General features: G+C 38.2%; 1 protein-coding gene across 1 annotated transcript in view; it reads left to right on the top strand.

Annotated features, from left to right (window-relative positions):
- Window positions 1–21,227, top strand: part of KCND2 (potassium voltage-gated channel subfamily D member 2) — a gene marked incomplete at its 5' end in the record, with an annotated part of 331,962 nt that overhangs the window by 288,992 nt on the left and 21,743 nt on the right. The window contains one exon of the mRNA XM_081331014.1: window positions 18,331–18,493. Within this exon, the coding sequence (XP_081187140.1) occupies window positions 18,331–18,493 (163 nt within the window). The remainder of the gene's footprint in view (window positions 1–18,330; window positions 18,494–21,227) is intronic.

Raw genomic sequence — 21,227 nt, 5'->3', positions numbered from 1 at the left:
ATTTGCCTACCACTAATAAACCCAGTTTGATCCACATGAATCACCTGTTGCAGAACCCTCATCAATCTGTTAGCCAACACCTTAGCAAATATCTTGTAATCTGTATTTAAAAGTGATATCGGTCTATAGTTTTTTACTTGAGTAGCATCTTGATCTTCCTTCGGAATCAAAGAGATAAAAGCAGTTCTCCAAGACGGAGGCACCTTTCCCCCTCTCTGAATTGTCTGGAACAGTTCCTTTAACGGCTTTATCAACTCCAATTGTAAATTTTTGTAATAAGCCGCAGTCAGACCATCCGTACCTGGCGCTTTATCCACCTTCAATTCCTTAATTGCTATAAGAATTTCTTCTTCTGTTATCAATTGATTAATCTCCTCCTTTTGTGCTTGCGTAAGAACCGGGATGCTAGCATTCTCCAAATATACATCAATGTCTTTTTCATTAATCTTCTCCTTAGCATATAATTTAGAATAAAAATCCACAAAAGCTTCCTTAATAAGATCCTGTTGGAACACAACCTTTCCCTTATATTCAATTTTATCTATATTAGAAGCCCTTTGCTTTTTCCTTAGTCTGTAAGCTAGCCATCTACCTGGCTTATTAGCATTGCAAAAAGTATTATGCCTAGCAAACCGTAAATTGGTTGCCACTTGATCAGCCATCAACTTATCAAATTGTCCTCTTAATAGATTAATAACCTCCTTGGTCTTCACATCCAATGGATTCACGATTAGGGCCTTTTCTTTTTCCCTAATTTCATTCTCCAGTTCTTTCCTTCTAACTTCCAAAATACGTCTGCATTTATTATTCATATATATCAACACCCCTCTCATGTAGGCCTTGCTAGCATCCCATACCATGTCCATAGAGGTATCCTTATTCATATTAATTTCAAAAAAATCCTTCATCTGCTGTTTACATTCTTCCACATTTCTCTGATTTCTAAACAAATTCTCATTTACGCGCCAGGAGCGCCTATCCCTATTGTCCTTATTGATCTCTAACCAAACTGGACTATGGTCAGAAATAGTTCTTGCACAGATCTTTACCTTCTTAATCCTAGAAAAAAAATCAGTAGTCAGCAAAATAAAATCAATCCTGGAAAAAGATTGATGTCTGTCAGAAAAAAAAGTATAATCCTTTTCGTGTAGGTGTGTGTCACGCCAAATATCTCACAGTTCCAAATCGTCCTTCATTTCAAAAAAAGATTTAGGCAATCTGGCATGACTCGGAACACGCTTAAAAGAACCAGCCTTATCCATCTGTACGTCCAAAACACCATTCCAGTCCCCCATAAAAATAAATGATTTGTAATCCAATTGAGTAACCTTTGTGTGAAGTGAACTAAAAAAATCAGCTTGTTGTTGATTAGGAGCATACAGTCCAACTAGAAGCGTTTTTTTACCTTCTAACAGCAAATCTATCATAACATATCTTCCTTGCTTATCTACTTCAATTAGTTCCGCTGTTAGAGTACTTTTAACATAGACAACCACTCCATTTTTCTTATTCATCGCGGAGGCAACAAATTGCGTGCCCAACCTTGAGTTCGATAAATACTTTTGATCCATAACCCTAATATGCGTTTCTTGCAAACATATAACATCAGTCTTAAATTGTTTTAAATATTGAAAAACTTTCTTTCTCTTCTGTGGTGAATTTAATCCATTGACATTCCAGGTTAGAAATTTAGTCGCCATGCTTGGCGTCCCGAAGCTTTTGGAGCACATCTTCAATGGCCCCTGTAACTTCTTTAGGCCGCGCTCCTCCCACAGCTTCACTGTAAGTACGCTTTGAGAGTTCCATAAACTTCTGCTGGTCTTGCTCTTGTACTTGTCTTGCTCGTCTTAAAGCGGCACGCGTCAACCTCTGCTCTCCAGCAGCAGCCAATGAAGCTGTAATTTGATCCCCTCCAGCACCGTTCTCCTCTGTCTGTCCCCCTTCAGCATCTTGAAATTTTCCCTCTCCAGATCCCTTTGCAGCTTCCAAAAGTGATAGAGGGGTTGCATTTAAAACATTGCTGTAGAAATCACGCGCCTGAGTCACGGTAACCAGACGATATCTTTTACCTTCGTGCATCACCACCAAGCCGACTGGAATCTCCCATCTAAACTTGATATCACGTTGCTTAAGTTCCTGTGCAAGAAATGCAAAATCTTTTAGAGGAATCTCTTTTAGAACCAGGACTTCTTGCTCAGCAACCACCACTTTAGTATCATAAGCAGCTTGAATAACTTCATCTCTAGTTGCTCTCTTTGTAAAATAGACCACCACATCTCTAGGTAGCTTCCTCTGCCTTGCAATCCATGAATTTACACGAAAAATTTTATCCATGATTCCCTCTATTTCAGAAGCTGGCTGACCCAATACTGCTTTCAAAGCCTCAGAAATCAGCTGCTTTAAGTCTTCTTTAGGATTCTCTTAAGCCCCTGATTCTAATAGCATACTGCATCTGATGGTACTGGACAAGGCTCAATTCTCCATCCATTTTATCCCTTAAATTTTCATTCTCCAGTACCTTTACTTCTAATATAGAGTTCTTTTGACTAAGATCCTCCACTTTTTCATCCAAACGTTGCACACATTCAGCCACGCTTTCAATTGTAGACAAAATGTCTACCCTCATTGCACTAAACTTCTCTTCCATCCTCTCCTCCAATTTCTCCAGTTTCTCCTCCAGCTTTGCCATCTTATCATCCATCATTTCTGACATTACCTGGGATTGCTTTGCAAAGGCATCTTGTAAGTCCTTAAGCGTCAATGCCACAGGAGGTGCAGGAGGAAGCAAAGTTTGCAACGATGTCTGTTGCACCGGGGAGGTTCCCGCACTCCGAAGAACTTTAGAGGAAGATTTAGCCGCCATCTTTCCCCACTTTCACTTATTGCGTACTTTCACTTTGAAGCTATAAAGTCCATTGAGCTAGGGAGTAAAAATAAAAATCCACTTCACCTTGACCTCCTGTACCGCTCTGCCTGCTCCTTATTACTCAAAAGTCTTTCCTTCTGGCAGGGGTGGTCGCTGACGCCTGGCTCTGCTCCAAAAATCCCGGAGCAGAGACGCTGAGCAGCTCGGAGCAACCCAGGCTTCGGGGGGGCTCAATCCTTCAGCCGCCCAAACTTTCAGCTCAGGCGGCCCCGGAGAGCTCAACCCCTACCTGGGGCCTCACCCCCTCCTCTTCTCCCGAGGAGGGGGCTTCAAATCCACCTAAACAGCTGATCGGCGCTGTTTTCGGTGGATAAACACAGCTGCGGAGCGGACAGCCCGAAAACGGCTGTCTTCGGCGCCGCGTCGCCACCGGAAGTCCCAGTTCGTGGAATAATATTAAGTCCTGTCTCATTTCCTACAACCAAGCATGTCATAGTAAAGATTCTTTTTGGAATAGATTTGACTCCAAGAATTTTGTCTTCCTAAGACGTGGTTTGGGGTGGGTCCTGACATTAGACAGGACTTAGAAGGCTTAAAAAGAGACTGTTGTTTAAAAATATAAATTATTGCAGCCTTTTTCTTTCTTCTTCGTGTGATAACACAGGAGCATAAATGTCTGACATTGGTTTGTTAAAAGAACTGGGGTTTAATATACAACATGAAACAACAATATTCAGGGAGCATACAGAATACAAGGTAGTCTATACAAACGGTAGTATATACAAACGGTTCAAGTAAGTTAAAGATTCCAACTGCCATTCTCTTCAGGCACAGTCTCTTAAAGGGACACTAACCCCAAATACTCTGCTGACTCATTTTCTACATATTACTTTTGCCAGTCAACTACTAAATTATAATTACTTTGACAGGAACTTTTTCCCAAATTTGATCCTAACCAGTAGAGAAAAACAGATTGAACAGGTAAAAAGCAGGAGGAACCTTGGGAAGAAGTAGGTACAACATCTTGGAATGTAAGATACTACAGAAATTAAAATTGGAGTATAATTGTATATGCCCATCAGATTTCAGGATGATCGATTTCAACAAGCTTAAAGATGTAAAAGGTGACAAAGTATCTCTGGTCAAAGTGAACATAGATTGGTTGGGAACTTATCAAAAGTTCAGTATGGAAGTTCAGTTGTAAACCATTCCCATGAAAATAAAAGAGGGGGGAGGGGCAACATAGAACACTGTTGTGGTTGCAAGGGGGTTTTTTTAACTGAACTAAGGATTGGAAGATAAATAGGAAATACAAGATCGGCATAATCACCAAGAAAGCTTACCAGACAGCATGTAATAAGTTCATGGCAACAAAAAAAAAAAAAAAAAGCTCAAGTATATAAATGGAACTTATACAAGCAAGAGAAATTAAGAACAATAAAATGGACTATTTTGACTATGTTGGTAAAGGTGTAGCTGGGGAAAAGTAAAAAAATAGACAAATGTGGGTTGGACCCATTGTTTAAGAAGGTAGAAAATAAAACTATCCATTATGTAGATAACACATAGAAACAGATTATGTGAAACATGTTAGAGAGGACAGTATCAAGATTCAAGAAAATATTGACACCTTGGAAGAATAGATTAAAGATTATTTTCATTGGAAAAACTAAAGACCTTCATTTGGGTAGGAAAAGTCAAAGGCATGAGTACAATATAGGATAGACCATAAATAGAAAGCACTGAACATAGAAAGTATCCAAGTATCACAAGTTGAATATGAGCCAACAGTGGGATGCAGAAGCTGCTGTTATCCATTCAGTCATGTCCGACTCTTGGCAATTCTTGGCCAGGTCTCTTCATATCATCTGATCTGGCACTACTTCTTTGAGTTGTTTTATGCTCTGCCTGGTGTCAGCTTTGCTGATAGTGATCAACATAGAATACAGTCAAGATCAATAGATGGGACTGTTCTCTTTCTGTTCTGTTGATCACAGAACATACCTCTTGAATATTGCATCCAGCTCCAGTCTCATTTTAGGAACAGTATTGACAAATTGGAATGTCTAAAAGATAGGAATCAAGATGATAAAAAACCAAGAGGAAGAAAAATATCTTACATGTAATAGTTGGAGACATTGTTTATATTTATATTGGTGGGGGGAGGGGAAGGCTGCAGGAAAACATGATAGCAGTCTTCAGTTTGTTAGAGCTGAAGGGCTAAAAGACATGGTAGACTTCTTCAGTTTTATTTCAGTAAACAAGATAGGAAATAATGGGTTTAAATTACAAGAAAAAAGATTTTGATTAAAGCTATTCAATAATGAAAAAGACTGTTGCAGAAGACTGGACTTTTCTTCACAAGAGATGTTTAAACAGAACCTTGACAGTCATATCTGGATACAGGATATGCTGTCCTGTAGTGGTAGATAGAATAGGGGCCTTGACTACAATATCCAAAGTTCTTTTCAACCCATATGACTTATAATTATGTGATGAAATAATATATTCAGTTTCTAGAGTTCATTGCTTCACCAAACCAGTTTCCATTGTTTCCCCCTAAAATAAAGATATTGCTCTCTCTTTTAGAAAAACACCAAAGCAATAAAAATATAAGAATCTCAGCATACATTTTTCAACTTCATACTTCTAAACTGAAAGGTGATCATACAAGGAAGGAAGGAAGGAAGGAAGGAAGGAAGGAAGGAAGGAAGGAAGGAAGGAAGGAAGGAAGGAAGGAAGGAAGGAAGGAAGGAAGGGCCAAGGCTGACAGCCACTCATTTCAGTGAGAAAGGTAGTTTCAAAGTACTATGAATAGATTGTGCAGTCCTTCTTATAAGTTGCACTTCTCTTTTCTTTTGCTATATTTGTCTTCCTACTCAGACACTTCCTTGAGAAGCTAATGTCTATGAAACTAATTTAAAGCTTTGGTTTAAATGTATCAAGGATCCCCAGAGGAAGTATATTAAGCAATCTCTTTTGTAATAAGTAGGGGGGGGGGATAAATCCATGATGGTATAAGAATTCCTGGTAAAATATCTGTGTTAATGATTGAATGTTAATTAAATGTTATCTCTATTAAGTAAGACCATGAGGCATATTGTAAGAGTAGCAATGTCACTGATTATCATATCAAAAACCAAAGTAAGAGGACATCTGTTCAAATTTAAAATAATGTTCTCTGTTTAATGTACAGAAAGAAAAAAAAATATTAAAAGATGTAAAGAATGTTTCAAAATAGTTGAAAGACAGGTCAGAACTCAGTGCTACTAAGATTGTGGGGAAGGGGTATATTATTACATATTTTATGGTTTACCAAGTTTATTATTTTTGAGAAAGGTCCCAGCTGTATACAAAAAGAATCCAGTTGTATTTGGTAGCAAACAATTAATTAAAACAGTCACCTTCCTAAAACAAGAGAATGAAAAAGAAAAGTGTATATTTTAATGTATATTTTTAAACAGCACAATGACCTTGGAGGAGCAATAACACTGAAAATGCTGAACATATTAGGTGACATTACAACACTTATGAAAAATGAAGAAGTCTATGAGTAAGGCTCCCAATAATTAGAAATTGAACTTACCACCTCAGGGACAATGATTCAGTTGAGACACAGATTTGAAGAAAGAGAAAAATAATTGTGCTTGGTACTCTGAGGTAGAACCTTTCAGCGCACTTTTCAGGTCCTCTTGGGAATTGGATTTCATAGAATAAATAGCCTAAAGATCAGGTTCCAAATGAGATTAGGCGACATTGTCAGTCTAAAGCCCAACTCACTGAAAGCAATTGAATGATCAGTCAATAGCATTTTTGCTTTTATATCCATCCCACCTTGTTTCCCCAAAGGTGAGCTGTAATGAGGAACATGAAGCTATGAAATCAGTAGTCTCAAGCTGCACTTAACTTAATAAACAAAGCATTTAACTCATTTCAGCTCCATGTGATACAAATGAGTAGCATTAGCTAGATCTACCATTGCTTTTATAGACAGATTCCTGCCCTGCCAAGATCTTTATAAGAGAAAGAAATACAGCATGGGAAGCATTTTTTCAAAAAAAATATTGCACCAGTGAAGGTCAGTCCAACTTATTTATTTATTTATTGGCCCCAGGGCAGCTATTAAGATAAAAAATAATCTCTCCATTTTAAAAAATGGTGACTTTGGCAAGGTTTTTTTTTGGTTGAGTACCTACGAAGACCTTCACAGTCTTTGCAAGCAGCACATTTGTCTAGAATCCAAGGGGGCATGGAAGATCTAGGGCTTCATTTGTTGAAAGGAAAACAGAGATAAAAAGAAAATTCCTCCAAAAGCCAAAATGCCCATCTGAATACAGGTAGTCCTTGACTTACAACCATTAATTTAATGACTGTTTGAAGTTCTAACAGTACTGACTTACAACCAGTCAACACACTTATGACTATCGCAGCATCCCTACAGTCGCATGATCAAAATTCAGTTGCTTGGCAATCAATAGGTTTTTAAAGGTTGCAGTGTCCCAGGGTCATGTGATTGCCATTTGCGATCTTCCCAGCTGGCTTTCAACAAACAAAGTCAAGCTGAATTCACTTAACAACCATGTGACTCACTTACCAGCTGCAGTAATTCACTTAACAACATTACAGGTGCAACTCATTTAACAATCACTGTTTTACTGTTTCCATTTTACTGTTGTAAGCTGCCCAGAGTGGGCTGCAAATAAATTTAACAATTTAACAAATAATAATAATATCTGTTGACCAGAAAGATAATTGTTTAAAATATGGATCTATCTTTAAATATAGAGGCAATTCTTCTGAGTTTTTTTCTTGCCAAAATGAGTCTTTGAAGATGGGCTCTAGCATGAGTCCAAAAGCTCAGAAGAGTAAATCTCTGGTCCTGGTGACTGGTCCAAATTTGATCTTTGAATGTAGTTCTTAGTGCTTTGAATTCACAGTTATAATAGATTCAAAAATAGTACCTCTGAACTATTTATTTACTTTCAACATTCCATCACTGGCAGAGTTTCATCAGAAATTGACCAGGCTCAATCTCTTTTGCAGCAACCTATTTTGTATGTTACTTTTCATGCCTGGAACAGAGATTATATATGTGGAAACATTACCTCAACTTTAATAGAAATCTGTAAAATTGTACAATGGATTTGTTTCTAGCTGTTAGCTTGATTTAAGTTTGCATTTTCAAATGAAAGAAACAGGTTTAGAACAATGCAAAGTGGAATTTTTCAGCCTGGACAAGGTACACTCAGTCTATTTTCCTGAATATTAGTAAAACTTCACCCCAGAAATGGAAATAGATTGTTCATAACTATTGCCTGAGATAAGAGTTATTCAGGAGAGGAGAGTAATACAGCTGGTATGTGGAGGTCTTTTTTCAGTCACCACCAAATTGTAATTTCCATCTGGACATACCACCAAAAAAGGGCATGTCCACTACTTCCTAGACAAGTCACTACAAAAATACTGAATAAGCCACTCACATTAAATGGATATCATTTGCATCAATTTGCATCACAGATACCATGACATGATTTGTAAATCATTGCAATGACATACTTTGTATTTAACAACTATTTGGCAAGAATGAAAGGGGGGGTTGTTGATTTGAAGGGTGGGTTATTTTGCTTTGTAATCCTCTTCTAACATATCAAGAACATAGAAGCAAATATAAAGACTGGTATGGTTTAAAGAGGTAAAAGGAGAAAAGAAATATTATATAGGTGTTTCACATCTGAACTGATACAGAGAGGCATTTTAAATGGTCAACTCACCTCACGCTTGTAAAACAATTCATTCCATCAGTTTGTGCTCTTGACTGAGATTCCACCAGCTACTGTCTTTACATTTGCCCACATCCCACCACAACTGACATACTCACAAAAAACAAAGAAATATGGATTCCATGTTCTAATTGAACAGTGAAAAATCTCAGTGGTTATAAACTATACAAGCTCCCAGCTTAATGTCCTATATCAAAACCAAGCACCTTCAATGCATCCTGTGACATTCTCTTCTGAGCTGAAGCTATGGCCTTCGCCATAATGTCTGAGTGTGCAAGATGCCATGGGGAAACATAATACGTTCTTCCTAATCGATTCAATTCAATTGTATTTATGGACAAAAGGCTCTAAAGCTCTTCCTAATCATATTGATGCTTCTTTTCTAACTCCCCAAAGAGTCCCCTTAGAGTCAACCAATCTAAAGTTGTCCTGCAACATTTTTGAAGATTAGTGGTGTGTACAAGCAATGAACAATTTCAATAAGCAAGCCACTTGGACGTTTTTCCATTAAGGAGATAACGAAAGAAGGTGAGATGATACAGAGTCTTCTCTGAACATTTCTGTCAGCTGTTTCTTGAATTATTTCTCTTCGATCTGTGCAGAATAGAAGTAAACTAGTCCCACATGATTACTGCACAGCAGCAAAAGCCTCAGGAGAAACACAATGCACAAGATTGTTAGGTTTGTACTAGTGTTATGGGTCTGTCGATAATGAACCAGTCAGACCTTTTTCTCGTGTTCATTGCCATAGTATTTATGAGTTGTAGCAGAGATTATCACAATAGACAACTGATACGGTGACCCCAAAAATCTGGGAAATAATTTCTTTGATATAATCAATTTGTTTGCTGGGAGAAAAATAAATTTTCTATCTTTTTTATTGAGCAAGAAAACAAGGCAATTACCAAGACCTTCCATAAGTTACATAAATGACACAAAATGCCAAATGAGTTTAGAAAAACAAAACTCTGGGACACCCTTATTTTAATACAAAAATATATTCATAAGAGCTCTCTATGTATATGTTTACATCAAGTTCCATAGGCATAGCTGACTCAGGAATTCTGGGAGTTGAAGTCCATGAGTCATAAAAGAGCCGAGGTTGCCTACCCCTGGTCTAGAGCAATGATGGCTCATTTTGAAATGGAAAATACAACTAGTTCAAATCTGAAAGCTTCACTGTTGAAACATATGTGCACATCTGTGATTCTTCTAAAGATTACCTATTTAATATTAACCAGTGGCATTTTAAATTATCCATTGTGATGTTCATTGCTGAAATGAATAATGAATTAGCATTTTCTTTCCACGTTTAGTCACCAAGCAGTTTGGGAATTACTTAGAACTGCTCCCTAACAATTTGGCCCACCCTTCTTAGATAAGCAGCCTATTTTGCAGTTGTCAAATATAATTTGACAGCTCTGTAACATTATTTCATGTTTGGCATTGCTTGTTCCACTGTGTCAACCATTCCTATCTTCCTCTAATGATCTTTTTTTTAAGCCAGTCAGTAGGGTCGTGTGGAAAGCATTCAGTCAGTTGTTTGCTTTGGTTTTACATTTTTGCTCTTAATATGCAGTGAAGCTTGCCCAATTTTATGGATTAATTATTTGGCTAGTAGTGAATAAATTGTTGGAATGTTTTATTCATTTTTGAACAAAGGATTTTCACATTAACACATTTCTATGTTAAATTGATTGTTAATAATAGAGCAAAGAAATCTAAGAAAACTCAAAGGTTAAATTGTCTCAGAATAACACACAACTTCAAAATTTCTCACTCTTTTGGCTGTGGTTGTGGTTTCTTTTCAGTCTAATATACAACCAGACAATATCATTATCCATTTTTATCAATACTACAAAAACAAGTATAGATATCTTGAATTCATCCTTTTCTCCAGCAACATATCTCTTTAAAAAAAAATTTGGGTTGAGTTTTATGGTTCGAATGTTGAGATTCCTATTTATATCCACCAATGAGTTAAATCTATTATGTTGAATGAAATCCCTAAAATATCCTGATGTTCATATTATGAGTTCCGTTACTTTATTGCTTTGCCACACTTATAGGCTCAACTGTCACACCAGAGTTTTGCTATGAATATCCAATTTGGCTGGCCAAGTCTCTTTTAAGTAATAACAAATTGTAGTATCAGGTTTAGTCACAAGATGTCACTCCTACCATTTAAAGTTTTCTTTTAAATCCAAAGTTTTTATAATCTTTTGCTTTTTTTTTATAAGTAAAAACCCCGATCTTCAGTAAGCATAGAAAATCTTTTAGTCCACAAACTTTAAAAAAATAGAATTCCAATTAGGATCAAGTTATTCTTTCAATGTTTTAAACTTCCCGAGATAGTCAGTCGCCGCTGTTTCTAGAGGGAGGGATAAAATCTCCCTTCCCTCTCCACAGGGGGGAAAGTACCGTACTTTAAGCAGATTATGCAGGTAAAAAAAATAGTTAGGATTTAAGAGAGGTAGATCTCACCCAGTCTCATCTGCGCTGCTTTAAAATTGCCTGGTGGTGTGACTTCGGCTGTCCGCAGCCTAGTAATGAGCCATATTGCTACGGCCAGTCTTTCATCTGAAAAAGTAATTCAGATTAGTTGCTTGTTCTGCTCGCTTTTCATTTTCTTCCACTCTCTGATTATTTTCCCCTTCTCATTTATTTATCAGGGATTTGATTATAACTACCTATAGTTTTTCATCTTTTTTATGCATTAATAAGAAATGACCCTGTTTTTCAAAATGAGTACTATCAGGTTAAATGGCCTTCTATTTACTTTATTTTTCCAATCTCTGTAATCACTTTTTTATATGTGGTAGAAAAGAAAAATTATTGAATCATCTTTTTTGACTTGCATATAGCTTTCATGGAGAAAATGTAATTGAATTGCAATGGAGATATTTTTGTTAAGTATGAGTATATTTGTGTCATGTGGTATGAAATATGAAATATTGATTTCCCTGTTTCAGTTATCTGATGGGTTTGGGGTTGGGTTTTAATATGGTTTTAACTATTGTATATATCGGGAATAAATCATGTAATTGTTTTTAATCTTTTGTACTTTGTTTTTTAATGTTTATTGCCCTGTACACCACCCTGAGTCCTTCGGGAGAAGGGCGGTATAAAAATTTAATAAATATAAATATAAATATAAATATAATGGTACATTATGTCCTCTGGTAGAATTCCTCATTATTACAATGTGTTAATTCCTTGCTTTAGTTTTATGACTTTCCAAATTCATTCTTAACACTTATTCAGCAAAGAGATTTAAATGTGTTTGGGGCATTCATGACAGACATATTTAACTTTCAAAGTAAAGAAAAAATCTTATTTTTTAAATGTGACCAGCATGTGATACACACATAAAAAGAGGTGGATTTCAATCATGCAGTTGCAGCTGCCACTTTGACTTTTAAAAGTCAAAGTCACCACTCCTCATAAACTTCTAAGAATATTCCTTTTTGTGTTCAATGAAAATGAAGTTTAACTTCTATGAAAAGAGGTGTGCCTGAATAGAAGCAAAATTCTCTGTATATACACTTTCAGTGTTCTGAAGTAATGTGGATCCCTAATAGGGAGAGGTACATTTCAGGCCCCTTCATGGATTACTGCCTTGTCGTGGCGAAGGGGCTTGCGTAATTCAATGAAGCTATGAGCTATGCCGTGCAGGGCCACCCAAGACGGACAGGTCATAGCAGAGAGTTCTGACAAAACGTGATCCACTGGAGAAGGAAATGGCAACCCACTCCAGTATCTTTGCCATGAAAACCCTATGGACAGTACCAAAAGGCAAAACGATATGACGCTGGAAGATGAGCCCCTCAGGTTGGAAGGCGTCCAATATGCTACTGGGGAAGAGCAGAGGGCTAGTACTAGTAGCGCCAGAAAGAATGAAGCGACTGGGCCAAAGCCGAAAGGACGCTCAGCTGTGGATATGTCTGGTAGTGAAAGGAAAGTCCGATGCTGTAAAGATTTTTTCTCCATAGGAACCTGGAATGTAAGATCCATGAATCAAGGAAAGCTGGACGTGGTCAAACAAGAGATGACAAGACTGAACATCGACATCTTAGGTATCAGCGGACTAAAATGGACAGGAATGGGTGAATTTAATTCAGATGACCATCAGGTATACTACTGCGGGCAAGAATCCCTCAGAAGAAATGGAGTAGCCTTCATAGTCAATAAAAGAGTAGGAAAAGCAATACTGGGATACAATCCTCAAAATGACAGAATGATCTCAGTTCGAATCCAAGGCAAACCATTCAATATCACAGTAGTCCAAGTCTATGCCCCAACCACCAGTGCTGAAGAGGATGAAATTGACCGGTTCTATGAAGCCCTACAGCACCTTATAGAACTAACACCAAAAAATGATGTCCTTATCATCATGGGGGATTGGAATGCTAAAGTAGGAAGCCAAAAGATAACCGGAATAACAGGCAAGTTTGGCCTTGGAGTACAAAATGAAGCAGGGCACAGGCTGATAGAATTTTGTCAAGAGACTACGATGGTCATAGCAAACACCCTTTTCCAACAACCCAAGAGATGGCTCTACACATGGACATCACCAGACGGTCAACACAGAAATCAGATTGACTATGTACTCTGCAGCCAAAGATGGAGAAGCTCTATACAGTCAATAAAAACAAGACCAGGAGCTGACTGTGGCTCAGACCATGAGCTTCTTGTTGCAAAGTTTAAGCTTAAACTGAAGAAAGTAGGGAAAAGCACTAGGCCACTCAGGTATGAATCAAATCATATCCCTGTTGAATATACAGTAGAGGTGACAAATAGATTTAAGGAATTAGATCTGATAGACAGGGTGCCTGAAGAACTATGGACAGAGGTTCGCAACATTGTACAAGAGGTAGCAACCAAAACCATCGCAAAGAAAAAGAAATGCAAGAAAGCAAAATGGCTGTCTGAGGAAGCTTTGCAAATAGCTGAGGAAAGGAGGGAAGCAAAAGGCAAGGGAGAAAAAGAAAGATACGCCCAATTGAATGCAGAATTCCAGAGAATAGCTAGAAGACATAAGAATGACTTCTTAAATGAACAGTGCAAAGAAATAGAAGAAAACAATAGAATAGGGAGGACCAGAGATCTTTTCAAGAAAATTGGAGAGATGAAGGGAACGTTCAATGCAAAAATGGGCATGATAAAGGACCAAAATGGCAGGGACCTAACAGAGGCAGAAGAGATTAAGAAGAGATGGCAAAATTACACAGAAGAACTATACAAGAATGAGCTTAACGTCCCTGATAATCACAATGAGGTGGTCACTGACCTCGAGCCAGACATCCTAGAATGTGAAGTGAAGTGGGCCTTAGAAAAGCTGAGCAACAACAAAGCTAGTGGAGGTGACAGTATTCCAGCTGAGCTATTCAAAATCTTAAAAGATGATGCAGTAAAAGTGCTACACTCAATTTGCCAGCAAATTTGGAAAACTCAACAGTGGCCACAGGATTGGAAAAGATCAGTTTACATTCCAATTCCAAAGAAAGGCAGTGCCAAAGAATGTTCAAACTATCGCACCATTGCACTCATTTCTCATGCTAGTAAAGTTATGCTTAAAATCCTACAAGCTAGAGTCCAGCAGTATGTGGATCGAGAACTACCAGAAGTACAGGCAGGATTTCGAAGAGGCAGAGGAACTAGAGATCAAATTGCCAACATACGCTGGATCATGGAAAAAGCTAGAGAGTTCCAGAAAAACATCTACTTCTGCTTCATTGACTATGCTAAAGCCTTTGATTGTGTGGATCATAACAAACTGTGGCAAGTTCTTAAAGAGATGGGAGTACCAGAACATCTTATTTGTCTCTTGAGAAACCTATATGCGGGCCAAGAAGCAACAGTGAGAACTGGACACGGAACCACTGATTGGTTCAAAATTGGGAAAGGAGTCCGGCAAGGCTGTATACTGTCGCCTTGCCTATTTAACTTATATGCAGAGCACATCATGAGAAAGGCAGGGCTAGATGAATCAAAAGTTGGAATTAAGATTGCTGGAAGAAATATCAACAACCTAAGATATGCAGATGATACCACTCTAATGGCAGAAAGTGAAGAGGAACTGAAGAGTCTCTTGTTGCGAGTGAAGAAGGAGAGTGCAAAAGTTGGGTTGAAACTAAACATTAAGAAAACTAAGATCATGGCATCCGGCCCACTTAATTCCTGGCAAATAGATGGGGAAGAAATGGAGGTAGTGACAGATTTTATTTTCCTGGGCTCCAAGATCACTGCAGATGGGGACTGTAGTCAAGAAATTAAAAGACGCTTGCTCCTAGGGAGGAAAGCCATGGCAAATCTAGACAGCACACTAAAAAGCAGAGACATCACCCTGTCAACAAAAGTGCGTATAGTCAAGGCTATGGTCTTCCCAGTTGCAATGTATGGCAGTGAAAGTTGGACCATAAGAAAGGCTGAGCGCAAAAGAATTGAGGCCTTTGAACTCTGGTGCTGGAGAAGACTCCTGCGAGTCCCTTGGACTGCAAGGCGATCAAACCGGTCAGTCCTAGAGGAGATCAACCCTGACTGCTCTTTAGAAGGCCAGATCCTGAAGCTAAAACTCAAATACTTTGGCCACCTAATGAGGAGGAAGGACTCACTGGAGAAGAGCCTAATGCTGGGAAAGATTGAGGGCAATAGAAAAAGGGGACGACAGAGAATGAGGTGGCTGGATGGAGTCACTGAAGCAGTAGGCGTGAGCTTAACTGGACTCCAGAAGATGGTAGAGGACAGGAAGGCCTGGAGGAACATTGTCCATAGGGTCGCGATGGGTCGGACACGACTTTGCAACTAACAACAACAACAACATTTCAGAAGAGTAAGAGCCAACTCAGCTCAGATATTACATGTGAAAGAAACTCTTCCCTAATAGTTCAAAGTATTTTGTAGGAGATAACAGAGTCCTCAGTCTGGCAAGATTTTGTCCATTAGTATAAAACAATAAAGAACTCAGCGTGGAATAATTTCCATGTGTCTGTCTTAGTTTTGGGTCTGACACCTGTATTCACAATGTAGTTGTTATACTTCAAACTGAACAAGAAAACATAAATGTCATTAGTTTAGTACTAATTAAGGCAGAGCATAAGTTTTATTTTTCAGTTATGGCATACCTATTCACATCAAAAGGCACTTTTAAGTTTCCTCAATAGCCATTATATCAGCAGTGGAATAGGTGTACTTCCTCCTACACCAATGGAGAGGCTATTTCCATATAGGTTTTTCTTTTATTAGATTGGATTTATTTGGGATCTGTACCAAAATTTATCTTAGAGTATGGAACTGACATGTTGTATTATCTTGAAATGTTACTGAAATGACACAAATTATTATTGTCATGAATTAAATTTTAGTCAATTAGGTAACATGCTGCTACACTTCAAGGGCATCAACAGATTTTTGGAAAGAAGGATAGCACTAATAATATGTTACAAAGTATTTCTAGAGCAGTAATGAAGGGTGGAAGAAGAATGCAGCTGATGATTCTTCAAATGACATTTTATTCCTCGCATGCAGTATTTTGAAGGCTCCCAGTTTTAATTAAGGTGGCCTTGAAATTCAACCAAACTGTTCATGGGATAGCCTTGAGCATCTACTACCTCTACTGCAAGCCCATCTGCTTGTCTATCTCTGCGAAGATCTTACCTGGAAAGTTAATACAACCCAGGTGGCCAGAAAGGCCTAACAGAGGCTTCACTTTCTCAGGGTCTTGCGGAAGAACAGGGTAGAACAATGGCTAATGACCCTCTTTTACCAGTCTACTATAGAGAGTGTCCTCTCGTACTGTATTGTGGTTTGGTATGCTGGTCTGACAGCCGCGGATAGGAAAGCATTACAGAGGGTGGTGAGCACAGCACAAGACATTGTGGGCTGTCCCCTGACACCACTGGATGACATCGCCAGGGCTCACTGCCTTGGAAGAGTGAGGAAAATTTTCAGGGATGACTCACACCCTGGACAGTATCTCTTTACTCTCCTACCATCCGGTATAGTCAGCCGTACCAACAGGAGTATAGTCAGCCGTACCAACAGGAGTATAGTCAGCCGTACCAACAGGCTGAAGAACAGCTTTTATCCATGGGCTGTTAGGCTTTTGAACGGGAAATAATTTTATAAACTTTATGCATGATTGACTTGCGAGGCCAGTGTGTTGTGCAATTAGCTCACATGGTGTAATAAGATGGAGGGTTTGTGTCACTGTAAGTTGGGGGTGGGGGCACGAAGGGAGGCTCAGCCAATCTCAATGTATACATGGTTGTACTTTGACAATAAAGGTTCATTCGTTTGAGTTCTGTTTTTATTTTGTACCAAAGACAAGTGATATATAGTAGTAATAAATGGAATTAAATGAAGTTATTTTATACTGATGTTTTATACTGAGTCATACTATTGGTTTATCTATAGTTCAGTAATGTTCATGTTAACTGAACATTTCTCCAGGATTTGAAATGAAGGTCTTTTCCAGGCTTCCTAGGTATATTAGGAATCATTGAAGAGGTAGTCACTGCTGTAAGGAAGATGATAGCGATGATGATGATGATGATGATGATGATGATGATGATGATGACGATGACGATGACGATGATGATGATGATGATGATGATGATGATGATATGATAGATGGAAGAACCCCTTTGATCACTTCAAACATTTGTATAGATTGCATTTCATGAATTTAAAAAGCAGACAAAAACTTTTCAAAATAGAAAATGGAATAGGCCTATCCCAATGCACTTATTATATTGAATGAAGATGCTCTGTTTAATTATCAGCAGTTTATGGCACTCTAATTTACCATTATGTAGATATTTCTGTTCTAAAGTCACAGAGCCAATTGCTGGCATCATACTGTGTGCAGCAATCCTATCACTTCATTACTTTTTACAAGGAAAAGGAATTTGGTTTGTTTTCCTTGAATTTCCTTCCAATTAATACAACTATATGTTCCATCTTTTGAGATAATATATGAGAGAGAATACATTTTCCTTACCCATTTATTTGCATCAGCCTTCTTTTATTTATAGGAAGCCCTTATTTATTTTCAAAGAGTTGCATTCAAAGGTAACTTTTTTGTAGGGATAAAAATATTTCTATTTCTACAGAGCAGGAGAACTGATTTTTAACAAGACCTTCCAATTTTATCTAGCTTCCAAATGTCCTCAGAATCACTGTTCTAGAACAGTGGTTTTTAACCTTTTCTTCACCATGGACCCCCCCTTTAAATACTTTTGTGTCCATGGACCATGGCTGAGGACTCCCAAGCCTTAAGATTTAAATCATAACACTTCTTCAAGCCTTTATGGACCCCCTGTGACAACCTTACAGCCCCCACAGGATCTGCAGACCACACACTGAGAACCACTGTTCTAGAAAATTGGAAAAAAAGAAAGACTGATCGACCACATGTGTAACTCCAAGCCACCTTGGATACAACAATTCAACTAGATCTCAATAACTGAAATGACATCACCATATTTTTCAATAGCCTCCCTTTCCTTACCATTAAAGACATACTGGATGCATATAAATTGATGTCTTGACTAGCAATACTAGGGTCTCTCTCAAAAACAATACAAAGAGTTGTTCACATAGTGGAATGATACATAACTGTTGAGTCCTGAAAGGGCAAATTATAGCTTATGTGTTTAAGCAGACTTTTGTTTTTTACCCCAGGTATGGTGACATGGTGCCGAAGACAATAGCTGGGAAGATATTTGGTTCCATTTGTTCTCTCAGCGGGGTCTTAGTCATTGCTCTTCCAGTTCCAGTCATTGTCTCCAACTTCAGTCGCATCTATCATCAGAACCAACGAGCCGATAAGCGCAAGGCACAAAAGGTGCGCTCCTTCTGACCATTGTAGAAATGGAATGTATATTGTCTCTATGCAAACTATGTATCTGTATGTATTCCCAAAGAGCTAACTGGTTGAGTTAGTTGGCTAATAGTTGATTTAACTATTTTGAAACACATATCCTAAATTTGTGGGTGAAAATACTTCTCATATCAGCATGTGTTGTGATTCAGAATGTCTTTGAGTGAGATTCCACAGAGGGTAAAAGAAGCTGGTTTGGGTGAATGTTCTAGAAATCTGTTCTAGCAAGTTGCTGATTTTCTTAATCTGTGTGAGATGGCATCATGAATTTGGGACTACTTTACTTGCTATGAACTGTATACTAGTGGAAGGGCAATTTGGAATCTGACTCATAATGATTAAATTTCTGTGTTATATTAAATTGAATAAGGTACTTAGTGAAACCACAGAATAAGCCAGCATTCTTAGTGCTTTGGTGCTGTAGAAAAGTCTGGCAGGGATATTTTTAATTGAAAAGAAGAGACTAGAAATTTAGGCAAAAGATGATTTAATTCTATGATTAAAGCGGACTTTTACATAAATGTGATTTATTTAAAATAATATATTGCTTCCATAAAATATTGCTTTCATGTATTACCTCTCTTTTTATTTTATACTGCTCAAAAAATAAAGGGAACACAAAATAAGACATCCTACTATTAAATACAGTACATTGTGTTGTTTAAGTGTTTCCTTCATTTTTTTGAGCAGTATACTTTTATTTTTTATTTTAGTGTTATTTTAGGGGCATGAATATTTCCTTGTTCATTCATTAATTCATTCAATTTATATTCCAATTTATATCTCACATTTGTGATGCTGGGCAACCCATATAGTTAAAAACAACCACATAACACAACCAATAAACAAAATACAGAAAAATAGCAAAAAATAACAACTCTTAGACAAAATGGAAAACCTAATTGAAACCAAAATTTAAAAAACACCATAAAAAACAAGCAAAGGCAAGTTATAGATTAATTAGTGGATCTTCTTGTTGTTAGCTGCGAAGTCGTGTCCAACCCATCGTGACCCTATGGACAACGTTCCTCCAGGCCTTCCTGTCCTCTACCATCTTCTGGAGTCCATTTAAGCTCACGCCTACTGCTTCAGTGACTCCATCCAGCCACCTCATTCTCTGTCGTCCCCTTCTTCTCTTGCCCTCAATCTTTCCCAGCATTAGGCTCTTCTCCAGTGAGTCCTTCCTTCTCATTAGGTGGCCAAAGTATTTGAGTTTTAGCTTCAGGATCTGGCCTTCTAAAGAGCAGTCAGGGTTGATAGGACTGACCGGTTTGATCGCCTTGCAGTCCAAGGGACTCGCAGGAGTCTTCTCCAGCACCATAGTACAAAGGCCTCAATTCTTTGGCGCTCAGCCTTTCTTATGGTCCAGCTTTCACTGCCATACATTGCAACTGGGAAGACCATAGCCTTGACTATACGCACATTTGTTGACAGGGTGATGTCTCTGCTTTTTAGTGTGCTGTCTAGATTTGCCATGGCTTTCCACCCGAGGAGCAAGCGTCTTTTAATTTCTTGGCTACAGTCCCCATTTGTGGTCATCTTGGAGCCCAGGAAAATAAAATCTGTCACTACCTCCATTTATTCCCCATCTATTTGCCAGGAATTGAGAGGGCCATATACTATGATCTTGGTTTTCTTAATGTTAAGTTTCAACCCAACTTTTGCACTCTCCTTCTTCACCCGCAACAAAAGGCTCTTTAGTTCTTCTTCACTTTCTGCCATTAGAGTGGTATCATCTGCATATCTTAGGTTGTTGATATTTCTTCTGGCAATCTTAATTCCAACTTTTGATTCATCTAGCCCTGCCTTTCTCATGATGTGCTCTGCATATAAGTTAAATAGGCAGGGCAACAGTATAAAGCCTTGCCAGACTCCTTTCCCAATTTTGAATCAATCAGTGGTTCCGTGTCCAGTTCTCACTGTTGCTTCTTGGCCCACATATAGGTTTCTCAAGAGACAAATAAGATGGTCTGGTACGCCCATCTCTTTAAGAACTTGCCACAGTTTGTTGTGATCCACACAATCAAAGGCTTTAGCATAGTCAATGAAGCAGAAGTAGATGTTTTTCTGGAACTCTCTAGCTTTCTCCATGATCCAGCATATGTTGGCAATTTGATCTCTAGTTCCTCTGCCTCTTCGAAATCCTGCCTGTACTTCTGGTAGTTCTTGTTCCACATACTGCTGGAGTCTAGTTTGTAGGATTTTAAGCATAACTTTACTAGCGTGAGAAATGAGTGCAATGGTGCGATAGTTTGAACATTCTTTGGCACTGCCTTTCTTTGGAATTGGAATGTAAACTGATCTTTTCCAATCCTGTGGCCACTGTTGAGTTTTCCAAATTTGCTGGCAAATTGAGTGTAGCACTTTTACTGCATCGTCTTTTAAGATTTTGAATAGCTCAGCTGGAATACTGTCACATCCACTAGCTTTGTTGTTGCTCAGCTTTTCTAAGGCCCACTTCACTTCACATTCTAGGATGTCTGGCTCGAGGTCAGTGACCACCTCATTGTGATTATCAGGGACGTTAATCTCATTCTTGTATAGTTTTTCTGTGTAATTTTGCCACCTCTTCTTAATCTCTTCTGCCTCTGTTAGGTCCCTGCCATTTTGGTCCTTTATCATGCCCATTTTTGCATGAAACGTTCCCTTCATCTCTCCAATTTTCTTGAAAAGATCTCTGGTCCTCCCTATTCTATTG

The sequence above is a fragment of the Vipera berus genome (genome assembly GCF_964194415.1).
Source record: "Vipera berus genome assembly, chromosome: 6".
NCBI classification, from domain to species: Eukaryota; Metazoa; Chordata; class Lepidosauria; order Squamata; family Viperidae; genus Vipera; species Vipera berus.
This window is presented reverse-complemented; position numbering and strand designations above follow the sequence as displayed.